Here is a 22,452-nt window from a genome sequence, read left to right on the forward strand (position 1 = left end):
TTATACTGTATTCATTCAGACACCGTTGGACCAACCCAGGGAACTCAGAGTAATTATACAGTATACTGCATTCATTCAGACAATGTAGGACCAACCCAGGGAACTCAGTGTAATTATACAGTATACTGCATTCATTCAGACACCATTGGACCAACCCAGGGAACTCAGTGTAATTATACAGTATACTGCATTCATCCAGACAATGTTGGACCAGCCCAGGGAACTCAGTGTAATTATACAGTATACTGCATTCATTCAGACAATGTTGGACCAACCCAGGGAACTCAGTGTAATTATACAGTATACTGCATTCATTCAGACAATGTTGGACCAACCCAGGGAACTCAGTGTAATTATACAGTATACTGCATTCATTCAGACAATGTTGGACCAACCCAGGGAACTCAGTGTAATTATACAGTATACTGCATTCAATCAGACAATGTTGGACCAACCCAGGGAACTCAGTGTAATTATACAGTATACTGCGTTCATTCAGACAAAGTTGGACCAACCCAGGGAACTCAGTGTAATTATACAGTATACTGCATTCATTCAGACAATGTTGGACCAACCCAGGGAACTCGGTGTAATTATACAGTATACTGCATTCATTCAGTGGCCAGTATAGTGATGCAAACACTGCATGTTTTACCGACACTGACCGTAGACATCCTCCTCCTTCTATTCCAGTCTATCAATTGTCCATGACACTACAAGGTGACCCTGGGAGGGTGTTGTCCTGGCAACCGTCTGCTACACAACTGTTGCCTGGTCACTGGATAGAGAGAAGCGCTAGGGATGCTTGATGGACCATAGAAACAGAATGTAACAGACACTCTGTATTGTGGAGAATGGAACAAAGATGTGTTCTGGATACTTTGGAAGATCATATAAGCTTGTTATGTACATTTCCTTTGGTTCGTTCCTAACTGACAGATTCCCTTCAAATGGCCGAATGATACTTGCTCACATAATAGGAAGTGCCGCTGATTAGGAAGACCTCAACGATTCCAGTTCTATTCCATTTCTATTTCTCTTTCGGAATGCAAAACTTATACCACTGAAAGGATGTTATATGTAAGGATCCAACCAAGAAAATGGGTACCATGTGCCTTTTATGTTTTTGAAATATTTGGATTAAACAGAGATGAATAATGAATAAAACAGAAGAAGAACTGCTATCGAATGTGACATCCTTATTTCTTATAAAGACGGTCCAACTAATAAACTACAGAAAAACAGCTAATAAACTACAGAAAAACAGCTAATAAACTACAGAAAAACAACTAATAAACTACAGAAAAACAGCTAATAAACTACAGAAAAACAACTAATAAACTACAGAAAAACAACTAATAAACTACAGAAAAACAACTAATAAACTACAGAAAAACAGCTAATAAACTACAGAAAAACAACTAATAAACTACAGAAAAACAGCTAATAAACTACAGAAAAACAGCTAATAAACTATAGAAAAACAGCTAATAAACTACAGAAAAACAGCTAATAAACTACAGAAAAACAGCAAATTTTACTACAGAAAAACAGCTAATTTTACTACAGAAAAACAGCAAATTTTACTACAGAAAAACAACTAATAAACTACAGAAAAACAACTAATAAACTACAGAAAAACAACTAATAAACTACAGAAAAACAACTAATTTTACTACAGAAAAACAGCGAATAAACTACAGAAAAACAGCGAATAAACTACAGAAAAACAGCGAATAAACTACAGAAAAACAGAGAATAAACTACAGAAAAACAGCTAATAAACTACAGAAAAACAGCTAATAAACTACAGAAAAACAATAAGAGCACCTCCTCCCAGCTGCCCACTGCACCGAGGCTAGGAAACACTGTCACCACTGATAAATCCACTATAATTGAGAATTTCAATAAGCATTTTTCTACGGCCGGCCATGCGTTCCACCTGGCTACCGATACCCCGGTCAACAGCCCTGCACCACCAAAGCAACTCGCCCAAGCCTCCCCATTTCTCCTTCACCCAAATCCAGATAACTGATGTTCTGGACCCCTACAAATCAGCCGGGCTAGACAATCTGGACCATCTCTTTCTAAAATTATCTGCCGAAATTGTTGCACCTCTATTACTAGCCTGCTCAACCTCTCTTTCGTATCATCTGAGATTCCCAAAGATTTCAAAGCAGCCACGGTCATCCCCCGCATCAAAGGGGGAGACACTCTAGACCCAAATTGCTATAAACTATATCTATCCTGCCCTTTCTAAGGTCTTCAAAAGCCTTGTTAACAAACAGATTACCGACCATTTCGAATCCCACCGCACCTTCTCCGCTATGTAATCTGGTTTCAGAGCTGGTCATGGGTGCACCTCAGCCACGCTCAAGGTCCTAAATGATATCATAACCGCCATCGATAAGAGACAATACTGTGCAGCTGTATTCATCGACCTGGCCAAGGCTTTCGACTCTGTCAATCACCACATTCTTATGTTCAGACTCAACAGCCTTGGTTTCTCAAATGATTGCCTCGCCTGGTTCACCAACTACTTCTCTGATAGAGTTCAGTGTCAAATCGGAGGGCCTGTTGTCCGGACCTCTGGCAGTCTCTGTGGGGTGTCACAGGGTTCAATTCTTGGGCCGACTCTCTTCTCTGTATACATCAATGATGTCGCTCTTGCTGATGGTGATTCTCTGATCCACTTTTACGCACACGACACCATTCTGTGTGCTTCTGGCCCTTCTTTGGACACTGTGTTAACTAACCTCCAGACGAGCTTCAATGCCATACAACTCTCCTTCCGTGGCCTCCAACTGCTCTTAAACGCAAATAAAACTAAATGCATGCTATTCAACCGATCATTGCCCGCACCTGCTCGCCCATCCAGCATCACTACTCTGGACGATTCTGACTTAGAATATGTGGACAACTACAAATACCTAGGTGTCTGGTTAGACTGTGAACTCTCCTTCCAGACTCACATTAAGCATTTCCAATTCCATATTAAATCTGGAATCGGCTTCCTATTTCGCCACAAAGCATCCTTCACTCATGCTGCCAAACATACCCTCGTAAAACTGACCATCCTACTGATCCTCGACTTTGGCGATGTCATTTACAAAATAGCCTCCAACTCTCTACTCAATAAATTGGATGCATTCCATCACAGTGCCATCCGTTTTGTCACCAAAGCCCCATATACTACCCACCACTGCGACCTGTACGCTCTCGTTGGCTGGCCCTCGCTTCATACTCGTCGCCAAACCCACTTTCTCCAGGTCATCTGGAAGTCTTTGCTAGGTAAAGCCCCGCCTTATCTTAGCTCACTGGTCACCATAGCAGCACTCACTCATAGCACACGCTCCAGCAGGTATATCTCACTGGTCACCCACAAAGCCAGTTCCTCCTTTGGCCACCTTTTCTTCCAGTTCTCTGCTGCCAATGACTGGAACGAACTGCAAAAATCACTGAAGCTGGAGACACATATCTCCCTCACTAGCTTTAAGCACCAGCTGTCAGTGCAGCTCACAGATCACTGCAACTGTACATAGCCCATCTAACTACCTCATCCCCATACTGTATTTATTCATTTATCTTGCTCCTTTGCACCCCAGTATCTCTACTTGCACGTTCATCTTCTGCACATCTATCACTCCAGTGTTTAATTGCTATATTGTAATTACATTTACATTTACATTTAAGTCATTTAGCAGACGCTCTTATCCAGAGCGACTTACAAATTACTTCGCCACCATGGCCTATTTATTGCCTTACCTCCCTTTTCTTACCTCATTTACACACAATGTACATAGACTTTTTTTCTACTGTATTATTGACTGTATGTTTGTTTTACTCCATGTGTAACTCTGTGTTGTTGTATGTTTCGAACTGCTTTGCTTTATCTTGGCCAGGTCGTAGTTGTAAATGACAACTTCTTCTCAACTAGCCTACCTGGTTAAATAAAGGTGAAAAAAATATATAAAAACGTTTCTATCAATACCATACTATTTAAATCATTTCTATAATTTTTCATCCACATATTTTCTCATTTATTTTATTAAATGAGATTTTACACTTATTATTTTACACTTTATTTAGTGTCTACTTTTGGCCTCTACTTAGGGAATACGGAATAGGATGCTATTTGGTCCGCGGACATGGTGGAATACAGTATATCACTGTTGAATATATCACTGGCTTATAAATAGAACACCCTAATGAAGTAATTTATCAAGCCTGGTACAGAGCCCATTGGACATTATTATTTATTATTTAGCAGAAGTTCTAGTCTGGTGCGATATGTCAATATGCGCTATGCCTAATTAATCAATCCATGAACATACAGAATCAAAACAATGGAAAAACATCCAGCATTTAACCTCTTTGTGCATTTCATTCATCTTTGCATACATGAATAACAGCGTCGTTGTTTTGTCTCGTGCCTAAGCCAAGGGGAATTGAAAGAAAACATGTGCCATTGCATTAAGGGGAGGTATGTGACAATAGGGCTTTCTCTGGCAAGACATCAGAGCAGATTGCTACACCAAATGAATGCAGTTAACTGTGCATTGGATTATCAGATTTAAAAAGACTTCTAGGGCCTACAGTGTCTTTGCTTTTTAGACAGTATTTGGCATGCATGCACTCTAATTAAGTTTCCATGTAGAACAGAAGTACAGTAGGGCATGCCATCATATGACGCCTTGTGCATTTCAATTCATTAGCATATATGACATTGTGTCTCTGTGAAGATTCACCATGGAGCTACTGCCATTTTATAACCAGACAGAGGAAGCAGACAGGAAAGAGACACAAAAAAGAAAAACACAGACATACGTCTCCCCGGAGACTTCGTATCGTCCCTGTGAAATTAAATAATTGGCGGTTTCAGACAAATGGATACAGAGAGAGACCTTGAATGACCATGCCTGAGCTCCACTTATGTTTTTTCACTTTCAAATCACCTCATCGTCGCTGGCTTTTTTGGACGGCTCCCCAGAAAAAAGCAGAGGCCATCATTTCCGTCCAATTTGCTCTCTCGCTCTCTCTCCGCACACTGACAGATTGTCATATTTTGGCAGGGTTCCCGGCGGACAGAGGGAGAGAGGAGGCGAGTGAAGGAGTGCAGAGAAAGGACCATTACCATCCACACAGTCTCATTAGAGAGCATTTAGACCCAGGAACTCCAGGCTCAAAGCTCCAGACATTGGGCTACTGCCCAGCCTCGATGCCCTCCCAGAGAGCATCTCACCTGGGCTAAAGCCCCTGCCATCCGGCCCTGTTACCCACTAACTATTTCATTACATTCCTATAATGTACATTTCATTGCTTCATGAATCATGTCATGGATATAAAATTGACCACTTCATACACTTCATGGCTTAAAATCTGCCTGTACTAGAAAGATCACAACACATGATAAATGTAGCAATATCATTTACAATGTCCTATCGATTTGGTCATTGAGACACCAGGGCGATAAAGCATGTTTGTTTGTGCACGCAGAGCATAAGGAAGATTTAACCATACCGTCATGAATCCTTCCAGTAGGCCCGAGTCCGGTTTGGGCGGGGCTTGTAGGCGTTCCATGGACCATTTCTCGATGATGGACGACACCTGAGAGTTTTCCGTGTTTAGGATCCGGAAACCCGTCATGTTGACTCCGCTGTACCGATACGGCTCCATATCCAGGGCGAAAAGGTCCTAAAATAACAAAAATGGCTATGTTCATGCTTTTATAAAAATATAATAAACATGTCATAAACATGTAACAAGCACTTAATTAGTGTAGTATGGTATTACTCATTCTATATAGGGATTGTGTCTGTAGATTGAGATGCAAGGAGATCATTTATTGCCCATCATTGATTCTAAAGTGCTGACCGCACACTTGTTCTCACGCTAAATTAAAACTGCGTTCGGGAGCCAGATTTAAGGGCGAGAGAGATTACCGGGGTACGTTCTGAAGTATTTTCAGGAAGCATTTCATCTCGTTCGCCAAGACAGTGGACTTGATTAAGCTAACGTTTTCAAGGGTAACAGGCAGGGCCTTCGTGCGAGGCCACACGTCTGGCTTATGAAGGCAGATGCCTATGGGTTGTATAAGTGTACAAGGGCAAATAAGTCTAAGGGCAAAACAAGCCCCTGGATACCAGTTATATTGCAGCATTGGCCAGCACTACCGCCACTTCCTTGCCAAACTGACCTATGTTGTTGGAACAGGCAGGAGCCCAGACGAACAAGTAACAGCATGCCTCTGACACAGCCCTGCCTTCGTTGCTCTATTTCCTGTTTGCCCATAACAACAGATTTAGGGTCAGTCTTTCTCCACCCTTGTCCTAACCTTATCTATAATTTTCCAAACAGCACAACAGATTTAGGGTCAGTCTTTCTCGACCCTTGTCCAAACCTTATCCATAATGTTCCAAACAGCACAACAGGCAGAGTTGTTGTCAGGGTCATGATGTACTGAGACGGTAATAGGCTCGTCTGAGCTGTTATGTACGCTCTGAATCTCTCATTCTCTCTCTCTCCATCCAGGAAAGACAGGCTTTTCATCCAGTGAGAACAGCGGGACTCTTTGTAGTGGATGGATCAAAATAACTTTGGAGAACTTAAATCGCCGCCTTGAGTCAGAATAGACGAGCATATCGAACAGCTTTATTTTTTTCATGATCAAAACTCTTAGAGGCTTTTGGACAACAGATTGGGGAAGGGTAGAGAATCGCTAAGCATCGTTTAGAGAGGAAACAAAAGGGTATCAAAGAAAAAGTCTAGACTGATACTTAGACAGATACAATCTTTTTCAACCCTGGAATAGAATAGTCTTTAAAGGGTTTTGTCTATAAATGTTTTGACATTTATTTACAGTATCTTCAATAACACAATATAAATGTATTAATTGCCACCAGGACCAAGTATTTAAGTGGCAATATAAAGAATATGATTATGTGATATCTACTGTAAGGTGTCCATATTAGGACGGCATCAGGCCTCTGCAACTCACATGGAGACCTTCCTAATATGGACAACGTATTGATCAGGAAGAAAACTCAGTATAGACGGGTTAGCTGACCACGTCACAAAAACGATGAGCAGGCTTCAATGGGGCAGAATGTGTTGTTGTGATCTTGAATGGCCAGATATATAGTATTATTCTGCCATGTGGGGAATCGTAGGTGGCTCATTTCAGCTCGTTTCATCTTGATACCATGTCTTATTTTGAGGTGTTTTGATTGACATCACGTCTAGGCTAATATGGCAAAAATAATTGCTAGCTAGCTAACCAACAACTGTAACAATGTATTTATGCGATAACAAGTGCTCATTGTGCAAATGTATTTATGTTTTCAAGAACATTGGATATGAAATACAGTTTAAATGTTGTCATCAATTTAAAGCCAATCCAGTCTGTTTTGCCCCATAGTTTTTGTTGCTGAACAACCAACCCGTCTATAACTGTAAGGTGCTGGTAAACGTACCAGGGTGGTGAAGATGTAGTGGTAGTACTCGGTCATCATTCCCATGGCTAGAGCCTGTATGAAAACAACAATACTGACTATGGTCAAAGTGCCAACACAAATATACAGCATGTGTGAGTGCAGAGTAGACAAACATTTTTTGGGACCAAATTACTTTTGATAAGTCAATATGCTAAACACATTTGGGGAATATCCTATTAACGTCTTAAGTATTATTTTGGCAACACACAGAGCAGATAATCAGAGCATTTTTTTTAGAGTCATGATTCAGCAAGCCTTTGTGGTGGGTGTTTCACATTAAGAGGCCATGTTGGTGGCCATGCTGTATATAATTAGTAAACTGAACAGATGTCATCTACTCTGCCCGGAAACGGGTATTTTGGTGACGGATATACACACTTCTCATTAAGAATGTGGCTTAATCATAATGTCTCAAACATGCCTGCGAGCTGAGGCAGAGTTGCTAATTAAAACTATATTGTGGCATAGAGCATCCATTATGGAAGCACAGTAATAGAACTCTAATATTCTAAAAGAAGATGAACGAGGAAAATGAAATATCCAAATGAGTCGGTTGCAGATATAAAGGAATTGAATTACCTAAGGAATTGAATTACCTAAGGAATTGAATGACGGTGCTGGAACTTAAAACATAGTATAAGTAATAACTATTCAATGGGTGACTCATTATTCTGGAGATAATTCATATAAAGAAATCTAACAAGGTCTAAGAATAACAAAGTACAACATGTATCTTGCCTAACTGACCTGTTTCAGGATCCAGGCAGCCATTTCATGGCCACAGTCAAAGATCACGTGGAACTCCTTTGCTTTCTTCATCTCTTTCAGAAGTGGCTTGGCATCCTTGGTCTCCGCCGGCAACTGTCGGATCTTCAAACGAATGTTGTATCGGGAGGGCGCCTTGATCAGCTCCTGCAACCGAATAAGACCTGCAGACCAAAAATGTACACCTTATACAAGAGTGACAGGTATTAGAAAAATGTGTATGCAATGGAAATGAATAGAAGAGTGGCATTGGTAAGGCATACAGTTCAGATACAACCCAGCAGAATTGGTAATGTGAACATTCCCAGAACATATGGTTAGGGCGTGAGTTGGGGTGGCAGTCTATGTTCTATTTTCTATCATTTGGGATTTCTGTGTTTGGTCTGGTATGGTTCTCAATCAGAGGCAGCTGTCAATCGTTGTCCCTGATTGATAACCATACTTAGGTAGCCTGGTTTCACCTTTGAGTTGTGGGTGATTATTTTCCGTTTCAGTGTTTGCACCATTCGGGACTGTTTCGGTTTTCATTTTGATTCTCTTGTTCTTTTGTATTTTGTATTCAGTCTCATTAAATTATATTATGGATACGTACAACGCTGCACATTGGTCCTCACCTTCTTCCACCACCAACAGCCGTTACACAAACTTTGTGGAAATGAATATGTGTCATTCTCAAAACTTTTGGCCACAAACTGTACATACTGCAGTTGTATGAGTGAGGAAGGTAGCACCGGGATCTTCACCTGAACTCATCCCAGAAGATCCCTACTCCAGTGTAATCTCAGATGATCCCTACTCTGGGGTAATCCCAGAAGATCCCTACTCCAGCCATCTGTCCCTTCTCTGTTTTGGTTCGTACAAACACTTCGGAGGCATTAAGCGGAAAATCTTTCTGGGAGAGAGCAACGTTTGGGAAACACTGTCAGGGCCGATGTTTGAGGGGCTGTGGATAATGTCGATCCTCAGACAGCTGTGTGTGAATATTTTATCCTCTCCGATAGTTCTTCCCGCCAGATGTCAGATAGACTCCAATCACATAATGTCCTGGAGCATGAAGATGTGTGATTACAGTCCAAAGGTGTGTGTGTGTGTGTGTGTGTGTGTGTGTGTGTGTGTGTGTGTGTGTGTGTCTGTATCTGTGTGTGGTCCACATCATCCAGGTTTTCTAACCCCGACTCTGTCACTGTGAGAGTTGGAGGTGGTGTGTTACACTAAAAACCACTCCCCTTAAGGAGGAGGAACCTCTAACACCTCCCTCAGAATCCTTTGTGAGGGAATCAATACATGCCAGTGGGAGTTGTTGTGGTGGGAGTGATGATAAATGGATGCATCCAAAATGGAACCCTATTCTCTTAAGAGCCCTATGGGCCCTGGTCTAAAGTAGTGTACTATATAAAGAATAGGGAGCCATTTGGGACACACAAATGAGGAGGAGTGGTACAGTGGCCAATTAGATGACTCTTTGTAGTGGACGTTGAGTTGGACCATTTACTGTGCACTTAGCCAAGGTTAATATACTCTCACCATGCTACAGTGGCGGCTCTCGACAAAGAGAAATGTGTGTGACAGAGACATGGTCAGAAAAGGTATTAGCATTTACTGAGGCAGTCACCAGGAGAATCCTGAATGTCAATTTATTATGGTAAATAGGTCTTATTGAATCTACGCACTCATGGTACACTCAGATAAAAGGGTTTTCGGCTGTCCCCATAGGAGAACCCTTTTTGGTTCCTGGTGGAAAGGGTTCTACATGGAACTCAAAGGGTTCTAACTGGAACTAAAAGGGTTCTTCAAAAGGTTATATTATCCTATGGGGACAGCCAAATAACCATTTTAGGTTCCAGATAGTACTTTTTTTTCTAAGAGTGTAAAAGGTAAAAATCCCTAATCAACCCCTAACCCCAATGCTCTTGTGTAGAACGAATCGGATTGAATAGTTGTAAGCAAAATGGTACTGGTTCCATATTTCCCTCTGAAAGGCCAGTAGGGCCTATGGATCAATTGTGATTCAGGGTAAGACACCTCATGTCCCCAGTGTAGTAAAAAGAGGTGGGCAAGTAACGTAATATTTCTTTCACTTTAAAATGTATACCAAACAAAAAACATTGATTTAAAGGTTTAACAAGCCATACAAATCCATGCACAATAAATGCTTTTAACAATTTCCACTGATAAATTTGCTAAAACTAATTTAGTTGAAGAACGGTGCAGATACAAACTTTGGTAACGGAATTAGGCTAAAATCTCTCAGGTTTTAATGTGACCAGTTTTTCCATTTTTTTCCCCAAAAAATCTGCTCCAAAATAAGTATCAAAGATGTCTGCAGAAAGAATGGGGTGGCAGCTATGACTTGAGCTTGAACAAATCTATTTTGGTTATTGGGCTACAGTGAAGTGGATTTACACTCGGTAACAGAACCACGGTAATGGAATTACATCATGGGTCCCTGATCTGTACTACAGAAATTCACAATTATGGATATGAATGTCATTCTCCTCATGTTTCCACAGCACAGCAGAGCGCAGTAGAGTACAATATGCTGTACTCTACTTTTCTTTACTGTACGATCCAAACTTGCGAAACATACGTCTATGACAGGTTCAGATTTGGCCCAGTCCGGTCCATCTGTGGAATAATCAAATTTCAACGCTCATGGGATGTCCGGCGGTGCTCAGTGGGTGAGTAAGATGGTTACACTAAATGGAAAGAGAGGGGGCTCATCCAGACAGACTTTTTTAACACTGGTTTGACCACCAGATGTACATTTTAGCAGACGCTCTTATCCAGAGCAATTGACAGTAGTTAATGCATACATTTACCTACTGGCCCCCCATGGGAATCAAACCCACAATTCTGGCATTACAAGGCCCATGCTCTGCCAACTGAGCCACACGGGACAGAAGACAGAAATACAAAAAATGATTGTAAGAGCTGAACATAACAGCATGCCAGTGGACGGGAGGACTAAGGTTTGTGACTTCTATGATTTCCCATTGTAGCCTATTCAGTTCTAGTAATTCTGCTACTGATGTTTTTGGTCATTTTGTTACCTGATTTGGTAATGGAATTATGAGTTTTAATCACTTAATAATTCATAACCAAAATTATAAAATGACTAACTAATTGGTATGTCTGCCATTACTTGTTACTACTGTGAACTTTCGTCATCCTCTTTCCTCATGAGGGTATTGGGTATTTGGTAATGGAATTAAAAGGCACTAGGATTAATATTCACATGGAAAAGTCCACCGACCCACTCTAAAAGGATTTCAGAACCATCATCGACTCAGTGTGTTTTGGCCAACATGTCTCCGGACCTACTCATTGTCACAGTCCTACCCTGGATCTAGTTTTGTCCCATGGAATAAATACTGTGGATCTAAATGTTTTTTCTCATAATCCTGGACTATTGGACGACCATTTTATTATGTTTGCAATCACAACAAATAGCACTGAGACTGCAGCCGTGAAGGTAGTAAATGACCTTTTATTAATAGCGTCGGACGAAGGCTCTGCATCTTTCCTAGTTCTTCTAGACCTTAGTGCTGCTTGTGACAACATCAATCACCACGTTCTTTCAAAGGAATTGGAAACCCTAATTGGTCTACGTGGACAAGTTCTTGCCTGGTTTGGATCTTATCTGTCGGAAAGATATCAGTTTGTCACTGTGCATGGTTTGTCCTCTGACAAATCAATTGTACGTTTTGACGTTCCTTAAGGTTCCATTTTAGGACCACTATTGTTTTCAATATATATTCTGCCTCTTGGTGATGTCATTCAGAAACACATTGTCAACTTTCACTGCTATGCGGACGACACACAGCTGTACATTTCGATGAAACATGGTGAAGCCCCAAAATCGTTTCAGACATAAGGAAGTGGATGGTGGCATTTTTAAAAAACTTTTAAACTCTGACAAAACAGAGATGCCAGTTCTGGGTTCCAAGAAATAAAGAGATGTGCTGTTGGATATGACAATTCATCTTGATGGTTGTGACCTGTGAAGGACCTCTGTGTTACTCTGGACTCTGATCTCTCTTTAGACGAACATATGAAGAACATTTCAAGGACTGCTTTTTTCCATCTTCGCGACATTGCAAAAGTCTGAAATGTTTTGTTAAAAAAATGTGTCAGAAAAACTAATCCATAATCCATGCTTTTGTCACTTCTAGATTAGACTACTGTAATGCTCTACTCTCCAGCTACCCGGATAAAGCACTAAATATACTTCTGTTTCTGCTAAACATGGCTGCTATAATCTTGAATACATCCCAAAAATGTGCTCATATTACTCAAGTGATCATGTTACTCCAGTGATAGCCTGGCCTCCGGTTAAGGGTAAGGGTGATTCAAAGTTTTACTGTTAACCTACAAAGCATTACACGGGCTTGCTCCAACCTATCTCTCCGTTTTGGTCAAGCCATACACACCTACACGTACGCTATGGTCACAAGACGCAGGCCTCCTTATTGTCCCTAGAAATTCTAAGGAAACAGCTGGAGGCAGATTTTTAGAGCTCCATTTTTATGGAATGGTCTGCCTACCCATGTGAGAGACGCAGACTCGGTCTCGACCTTTAAGCCTTTACTGAAGACTCATCTCTTCAGTGGGTCATATGACTGAGTGTAGTCTGTCCCAGGGGTGCGAAGGTGAACGGCAAGGCACTGGAGCAACGAACTGCCCTTACTGTCTCTCCACTGGGATTCACTGCCTGTGACCCTATTAAGGTGGCTGAGTCACTGTCTTACTAATTCTCTTCCATGCTGTCCCTAGGAGGGGTGCGTCACTTGAGTGGGTTGAGTTACAGACGTGATCTGGGTCCGGTTTTGCCCCCTCAGTCTTGTGCGGTGGAGGAGATCTTTGTGGGCTATACTCACCCTCTAGTGGTGTGGGGGCTGTGCTTTGGCAAAGTGGGTGGGGAAATATCCTGCCTCTAGTATCTATACTGCAATAGTCTATGTGCGGGGGGGCTAGGGTCACTCTGCTATATCTAATGTAATTATCCTGTCTATTTGGTGTCCTGTGTGAATTTAAGTATGCTCCCTCTAATTCTCTCTGTCTCCCTCTCTCCCTCCCCTCTCGGAGGACCTGAGCCCTAGGATAAAACCTCAGGACTACCTGGCCTGATGACTCCTGGCTGTCCCCAGTACACCAGGTCATGCTGCTGCTCCAGTTTCAACTGTTCTGCCTGCGGCTATGGAACCCTGACCTGTTCACCGGACGTGCTACCTTGTCCCGGTCCTGCTGTTTTCGACTCTCTCTCTACCGCACCTGCTGTCTCGACCTCTGAATGCTTAGCTATGAAAAGACAAATTACATTTACTCCTGAGGTACTGACCTGTTGCACCCTCTACAACCACTGTGATTATTATTTGATCCTGCTGGTCATCTATGAACGTTTGAACATCTTAAAGAAGAATTTGGCCTTAATGGTCATGTACTCTTATAATCTCCACCCAGCACTGCCAGAAGAGGACTGGCCACCCCTCAGAGTCTGGTTGCTCTCTATGTTTCTTCCTAGGTTCGTGCATTTCTATGGAGTTTTTCCTAGCCCTCATACGTCTACATTTGCATTGCTAGCTGTTTGGGGTTTTAGACTGGGTTTCTACATAGCACATTGTGACATCTGCTGATGTAAAAATGGCTTTATAAATACATTTGATTGATTGATTAAAGGCAATATTTCTTAAACTCACAGAAAGTAAACAATATCTCCAAAACATAATATGCTGTAAGTGTTGATAGTATACTGAACAAAAATATAAAAGCAACATGTAAAGTGTTGGTCCCATGTTTTATGAGCTGAAATAAAAGATCTCAGAAATTTTAAATACGCACAAAATGCGTATTTCTCTCAAATTTTGTGCATTTCTTTGTTGTCATGACTCTTCTGTGAGGATCCGAAGGATCAGGTTACAGTGTGTCCGCTCTACAGCGCCCTCCCTCTCCCACAGAGGGAAGGATGGAGTTGGCCAGTTTTATGATGGTCATAAAATACCTTGCAGAAACTCTGTCTTTGGGCTCTGCAGGATTGAGGGGAAGTAACCCTTTTGTTACAAGGCGATTCCTCCTGCCAAACCTACAACATTCAAAAGTTGATAATGACACAATATTCCTAACACAAATCATGTGGGAAACGGTCGGTGGGGCTTGAAACAATATTGTCAAATAAGTCGTTGTTTGTGATATCTTTAAGGACAGTATAACAAATAACGGTAACTCTACAAATGTATACGCCCCAGTTATCAGATTTACGTCTAAATGTTGTGGAACTTATTTGATTAAATATTAAACTATTTGTAAGAAGATGAAATGTGATTTTAGCCTGCTAAATGAGATCATTGTTTTTCATGTAAAGTTTTACCAATTCAGTAACCACGCCCACGTGAGCACAGACCTTGTGACAATGTGATGGAACCGCTCTCCAAGGTGAGGGCATAAAAATACCGCTAACAAAATTGACATTAGACCAGAAAACGTGGAGCTGTGGCTACACGTTGAAATGGTTGCCATTTAAATAGAGACCCGCGTGATTGACAGCGTGAGCTGAAAAGTATGAAATGGTTAGAAACTCTGAAACTTTCAACAGAGAAGAAGAAAATCTCTACCAGACCAGACAGCGTGAAGCGGTAGCTACACGGCTGAGAAACAATATAAAACTAAAGACCAGCCGAAGTACAGCGTGAGCTGGATATGGCAAAATGGTTTGAAACTACAATACCAGAAAATGGTAAGACTCTCTGAAACTCTCTCTCGAAGAAGAAGAAGAAGAAGAAGACTACACAGGAACATTTAGTCTGCAGCTGTTTATGCACTGTTTGCATAGGAAACTCGACCGAAGACAAGAGACAAAGAACAATTTCCTCTCACCATTATAGGTATTTCTAGGGTATCTATTCTAAACAAACAGACAAGTCCAGCTGGACACTGCGTGGTACACCTCTGGAAGATCCGTTCTAACAGATACTCCAAGACCAAGAAGCTACGACTACTAAGTACATTGTGACCTTTGATGGACAACCAGAGACTTACACAACCAGAGACTTCTGATGAACTACTCTCCATAGATGGACCAGATGATTTCAACAGAGAGATGGCAAGGACATACAGTACAAGCTTAAATATGTGTTGCAATTCTAAATTCGAATGAGAGGTTGTTAGGGTGCTAAATATCCATATGTACGATGAGCGTATTATTCAACTGTATGTACGATAGTTGAATTCCTTTGTCTCTTCTCCTCCCACTCTTTCTTTCCCCACCCCTTTTCATTGTGTACCAAGTCATCATATCGGGTTAGTCCACTAGGGACTTTTCATTGCATCATGTTAGTAACCAATGTATAATCTATCCTGTCTGTGTGTTTATTTAATTCTGTATGATTATTTAGTTAGTTAGTAAATAAATAATTATGCCAATTTGTGTATCATTGATTCATCATGGAGACTAGAGTTCATGCAGTCTCAGAATGAGACTGATGAGGTAATAATTATAATTAATGGATGGAAGTCAACAACGTTCAGAATGAGACTGGTGAGGTAATAATGATAATGAACTGATGACTGGTATAACGATATATCTATATCTTTAATTTAATCATTGTAATAATTAAACATAGTTCATTGATTTGCTAAAATAATTGTCATTGCATTAATGGCAGCAACATCATGACATTGTTTACATTCCTGTTAGTGAGCATTTCTCCTTTGCCAAGATAATCCATTCAACCTACACATGTGGCATATCAAGAAGATGATTAAACAGCACAAGCATTACACAGGTGCACCTTGTGCTGGGGACAATAAAATGCTACTCTAAATGTGCTGTTTTGTCACACAACGCAATGCCACAGATGTCTCAAGTTTTGAGGGAGCATGCAATTGGTTATGCTGACTGCAGGAATGTCCACCAGAGCTGTTGCCAGAGAATTGAATGCTCATTTCTCTACCATAAGCCACCTCCAACGTCATTTTAGAGAATTTGGCAGAATTTGGCAACCAGCCTCACAACCGCAGACCAGGTATAACCATGCCCGCCCAGAACTTCTACATCCAGGTTCTTCACCTGCGGGATTGTCTGAAACCAGCCTCCCAGACAGCTGATTAAACTGTCTATTTCTATGTTTGGCCTGATATGGTTCTCAATCAGAGGCAGGTGTTAGTCATTGTCTCTGATTGGGAACCATATTTAGGTAGCCTGTTTTGTGTTGGGTTTTGTGGGTGATTGTTCCTGTCTTTGTGTTTGTGGCACCAGACTGTTTTGGTTTTTCCACGTTTCTTGTTTTGTAGATTGTTGTACTTTCATCTTTATTAAAGATGTACAAAACTAACCACGCTGCATTTTGGTCCACCTCTCTTTCCCCAGAAGAAAACCGTTACAATTACAAGTGAAATAATCTGACTGTAAACAATTGTTGGAAAAATGACTTGTGTCCCGCACAAAGTAGATGTCCTAACCGACTTGCCAAAACTATAGCTTGTTAACAAGAATTTTGTGGAGTGCTTGGAAAACAAGTTTTAATGACTCCAACCTAAGTGAATTTAAACTTCCGACTTCAACTGTATTTGGCCTTGTGTCCCGCTGAAAGGTGAATTTGTCTTCCAGTGTCTGTTGGAAAGCAGACTAATCCAGGTTTTCCTCTAGGATTTTGCCTGTGCTTAGTTTCATTCTGTTTCTTTCTATATAACAAAATGTTCTAGTCCTCGCCGATGACAAGCATACCCACAACATGATGCAGCCACCACCATGCTTGAAAATATGAAGTGGTACTCAGTGATGTCTTGTGTTGGATTTGACCCAACCATAATGCTTCATATTCAGGAAATAAAGTTAATTTCTTTGCCACATTTTTAGCAGTTTTACTTTAGTGCCTTATTGTGAACAGGATGCATATTTTGGAGTATTTGTATTCTCTCCAGGCTTCCTTCTTTTCACTCTGTCATTCAGGTTAATATTGTAAAGCAACTACAATGTTGTTGATCCATCCTCAGTTTTCTCCTATCACAGCCATTTAACTCTATAACTGTTTTAAAGTCTGCATTGGCCTCATGGTGAAATCCCAGAGCAGTTTCCTACCTCTCTGGCAACTGAGTTAGGATGGACGTCTGTATATTTGTACTGACTGGGTGTATTGATAAACCATCCAAAGTGTAATTAATAACTTCACCATACTCAAAAGGTTAGTTTTTACCCATCTACCAATAGGTGCCCTTCTTTGTGAGGCATTGGGAAATCTCCCTGGTCTTTGTGTGAATCTGTGTTTGAAACGCACTGCTCGACTGAGGGACCTTACAGATAATTATATGTGTGGGGTACAGAGATGAGGTAGTCATTCAAAAATCATGTCACACTATTATTGCACACAGAGTTAGTCCAACTTATAATGTGACTTGTTAAGCACACATTTAATGCTGAACCTATTTAAGTCTGGGTTTGAATACTTATGGACTCAAAATATTTCAGCTTTCCTTTTTTATGAATTGGTTAACAGTTTTTAAAACATAATTCCACTTTGACATTATGGGATATTGCATGTAGGCCAGTGATACTGTCACGCCCTGACCTTAGTTATCTTTGTTTTCTTTATTATTTTGGTTAGGTCAGTGTGTGACGAGGGTGGTATGTGTGTTTTTGTCTTGTCTAGGGTTTTTTGTATATCTATGGGGTTTTGGGATTGTCTAGGTAAATGTAGGTCTATGGTGGCCTGAATTGGTTCCCAATCAGAGACAGCTGTTTATCGTTGTCTCTGATTGGGGATCCTATTTAGGTTGCCATTTTCCATTTTGGTTTTGTGGGTTATTGTCTATGTGTATTTGCATGGCAGCACTCGGTTTTGCATAGCTTTAAGTTCGTTTTGTTAGTTTGTTTAAGTGTTCTTCATTTATGAAAGAAGAATGTATTCTTGGTCTCATCATTACGACGAACGTGACAGATACAACATCTCGTTAATTCATTTTAAATTCAGGCCATAACACAACAAAATGTGGAAAAAGCCACTGTATGCCTTCATTTTCCATAAATATAGACTTTGAGCTTTTCATTTGACACCCAGTTTGATATGCTCCTATGAACTTCCCATGTTGGTGCTCATGGAAGGTCAACAGAAGAAACCAATTGGATATATTGAGCAATTCATGTACTTTAACAAACTAATATGTTCAACATATTGTATCCAATTATGTTCCATGAAACTGACACCTTTCTCCTTCCAAAGGATCGAAAATATGAGATGGACATTACGAAATGTTGCCCTCTCTCTAAAGCTGATGATGCCGTAGGCCTGAAAATGATCACGGTACTCAACGGTATGAAATATCGATGTGCTTGTAGAACGCACATCATGAGCCACTCCACACAGTCACAGCAGGCGATCCGGCAGACAGATACAGCTGGACGAGGACCCTCAGAGGACGTGTCTTTTATTCATGAGCTGTCAGCTCTCACATTCATTCTGCATGGCATTAATCTGAGGAGATGGTGGGTGAGGGTCATTCTGGGTAATGTGGTTTTTCAGAGATGCTCACTCATATGAAAGGCTGAGGTTTTGACGTGGAGTACATCTGGAGGGCTTTGAGGGGGCTACATATTTCATGGCCAATCCCTCAATGCTAAAGTCTTGGGGGAAAGAACAGAACAGTTTTTCTCCTCTGCACCCCTGGATCTATGTAAGGGTTAAGTGCCTTGCTCAAGGGCATGACAATTCACCTCCCATGTTTATTGCCCAGCATAAGACTCAAACCGGCAACCAAGAAGCTACTGGTCCACTTCTCTAAACTCTTAGCTACCTACCACCCCTATAAAAAGCTGTGTTCGTGTTTGAGTAGCAGTTTTTAGTTTACAATTGTATGTATTTTAACTCCTTTTGATCATCATTCACTAACATCTTCATCGTCACCAATTGGCTCATCATCATCACCATCCTCATCATCACCATCATCATAAACATCATCACCATGACCACCATCATCAGAGAAATCTGTACCTGTGCTGTCATCATAGACCACAGTGACCGTCCTCCATTTGAAGAAGTGCACCAGGTCCAGGATTGCCCGGCTGAGGGACTGGAAGTCTGGGTAGAGGCTGATGTAGTAAGAGTCCCTGTTGTCTGATACCTGAAGGGAAGCAAAAGTTATTCCCCTACCTAAGAATGGTAAAGCCCCCTTAACTGGCTCAAATAGCCTACCAATCAGCCAGTTACCAACCCTTTGTAAACTTCTGGAAAAAAATTGTGTTTGACCAGATACAATGCTATTTTACAGTAAACAAATTGACAACAGACTCTCAGCACACTTATAGGGAAGGACATTCAACAAGCACTTTCACAAATGGCTGATGATTGGCTGAGATAAATTGATGATAAAAGGTTTGTGGGGGGCTGTTTTGTTAGATATTGTTGCGGCTTATGACATTGTCAATCATAGTCTGTTGCTGGAAAAATGTATGCGTTATGGCTTTACACCCCCTATAATATTGTGGATAAAGAGTTACCTGTCTAACAGAACACAGAGGGTGTTCTTAATGGAAACCTTTCCAACACAAAATCAGGAATTCCCCAGGGCAGCTGTCTAGGCCCCTTACTTTTTTCAAACTTTACTAACGACATGCCACTGGCTTTGAGTAAAGCGTGTCTATATATAAGGAAGACTCAACACTATACACGTCAGCTACCACAGCAACTGAAATGACTTCAACACTTAATTAAGAAAGAACTGCAATAAGTTTCAGAATGGGTGGCAAGGAATAGGTTAATGCTAAATATTTCAAAAACTAAAAGCATTTTATTTGGGACAAATCATTCAATAAACTCTAAACCTCAACTAAATATTGTAATGAATAATGTGGAAATTTAGCAAGTTGCGGTGTCTAAACTGCTTGGAGTAACCCTGGATTGTAAACTGTCATGGTCAAAACATGTTGATACAACATTCGCTAGGATGGGGAGAAGTCTGTCTATAATAAAGTGCTGCTCTGCATTCTTAACAGCACTATCAACAAGGCAGGTCCTACAGGCCCTAGTTTTGTCGCACCTGGACTACTCTTCAGTCATGCTATCAGGTGCCACAAAGAGGGACTTAGGAACATTGCAATTGGCTCAGAACAGGGCAGCACGGCTGGCCCTTGGATGTACACAGAGAGCTAACATTAATAATATGTGTGCCAGTAGTACAAACAGACAGCTCGGTGCATTCAACATGACACACCTCTCATAAATAGAAGTAGTGGTGAAGTCAATCTTTCCTCCACTTTGAGCCAGGAGAGATTGACTTCACCACTACTTGTATTTACCTCATAAGTACAAGTAGTGGTGAAGTCAATCTCTCTTCCACTTTGAGCCAGGAGAGATTGACTTCACCACTACTTGTATTTATGTTGACATGTTGAATATACCAAGCTGTCTGTTTGAACTACAGGCCGGACACCCATGCATATCCCATAAAACATGCCACCAGAGGTATCTTCACAGTCCCCAAGTACAGAACAGACTATGGGAGGCACACAGTACTACATAAATCCATGACTACATGGAACTCTATTCTACATCAAGTAGATCATACAAGCAGTAAAATTAGATTTAAAAAACCTGAGAAAAATACACCTTATGGAACAGTGGGGACTGTGAAGCAACACAAACATAGACACATACATACAAACACATGAAAACATACGCACTATACGCACATGTACACATGGATTTTGTGTTATAGATACAGTACTGTATGTGGGAACAGAGTAGAGGTCCGAGGGCACACTTAATATGTTGTGAAACCTGTTATGAATGTATTGTAATGTTTTTAAAATGTATAACTGCCTTCATTTTGCTGGACCCCATGAAGAGTATCTGCAGCCATGGCAGCAGCTAATGGGGATCAATAATAAATACAAAAAACAAATACAAATACACCTGGTGCTTCCACTTGGTCTGGATGTGGGGCACCCCCAGGGCATTACAAATGGACTGGACTGCGTTGGCCGACGAGCTGTGGGAGGGGCCAAAGATGGCTGCCACTCCCAGGGAGAGCTGGTCACAGGCTGGGGGGGGGGGGGGGGGGGAGAGACAGAAAGAGAGGTGTTTGTTAGACAGGTGTTCAGGTTCGTTAGATACGTGTTTAGGTTCGTTAGTATAGTGTTTAGGTTTGTTAGAGTAGTGTTTAGGTGGAAGCCTTCAGCTCCTTGCTGCTCTACTGTCCATACAATGCACCATGGGAATGCTGATCAAGAAAGTCCCTTTAGTCTCTCCCACATTGGATCAAGGAAGAACACAAGAAGGATGTCGGTCACACTTTGCATTGAGTCACACAGATACCAGTAGGAGTACTGCATTTTGGTTGACCTAAATCGGCCATAACACTTACTATAACACACTTATCCTTAATTTAGAATGACTTAGCCTTCATTTAGAGTTACTTAGCCTTAATTTAGTTATTTAGCTTTAATTTAGAGTTGCGTAGCCTTCATTTAGAGTTACATAGCCTTCATTTAGAGTTACGTAGCCTCATTTAGAGCTACATAGCCTTCATTTAGAGTTACGTAGACTTCATTTAGAGCTACATAGCCTTCATTTAGAGCTGCGTAGCCTTCTTTTAGAGTTACGTAGCCTTCATTTAGAGCTGCGTAGCCTTCTTTTAGAGTTATGTAGCCTTCATTTAGAGTTACAAAGTCTTTCTTTAGGGTTACATAGCCTTAATTTAGAGTTACGTAGCCTTCATTTAGGGTTACGTAGCCTTAATTTAGAGTTACATAGCCTTCATTTAGAGTTACGTAGACTTAATTTAGAGTTACGTAGCCTTCATTTAGACTTACGTAGCCTTCATTTAGAGTTACGTGGCCTTAATTTAGAGTTACGTAGCCTTAATTTAGAGTTACGTAGCCTTAATTTAGAGTTACGTAGCCTTCATTTAGAGTTACGTAGCCTTCATTTAGAGTTACGTAGCCTTCATTTAGAGTTACGTAGCCTTCATTTAGCGTTACGTAGTCTTTATTTAGAGTTACGTAGCCTTAATTTAGAGTTACGTAGCCTTAATTTAGAGTTACGTAGCCTTCATTTAGGGTTACGTAGCCTTCATTTAGAGTTACGTAGCCTTCATTTAGAGTTACGTAGCCTTCATTTAGAGTTACGTAGCCTTCATTTAGAGACATAGTCTTTATTTAGAGTTACGTAGTCTTTATTTAGAGTTACGTAGCCTTCATTTAGAGTTA

General features: G+C 41.0%; 1 protein-coding gene across 1 annotated transcript in view; it reads right to left on the reverse strand.

Annotated features, from left to right (window-relative positions):
• Nucleotides 1-22,452, reverse strand: part of LOC115116850 (glutamate receptor ionotropic, kainate 2-like) — a 188,783-nt gene that overhangs the window by 130,968 nt on the left and 35,363 nt on the right. Inside the window, exons 5-9 of the mRNA XM_065008472.1 lie at nt 21,158-21,285; nt 19,238-19,367; nt 8,241-8,422; nt 7,473-7,526; nt 5,521-5,694 (exon numbers count right to left, since the gene is read on the reverse strand). Of these exons, the coding sequence (XP_064864544.1) occupies nt 5,521-5,694; nt 7,473-7,526; nt 8,241-8,422; nt 19,238-19,367; nt 21,158-21,285 (668 nt within the window). The remainder of the gene's footprint in view (nt 1-5,520; nt 5,695-7,472; nt 7,527-8,240; nt 8,423-19,237; nt 19,368-21,157; nt 21,286-22,452) is intronic.

This window comes from Oncorhynchus nerka, linkage group LG24, assembly GCF_034236695.1.
Source record: "Oncorhynchus nerka isolate Pitt River linkage group LG24, Oner_Uvic_2.0, whole genome shotgun sequence".
NCBI lineage: Eukaryota > Metazoa > Chordata > Actinopteri > Salmoniformes > Salmonidae > Oncorhynchus > Oncorhynchus nerka.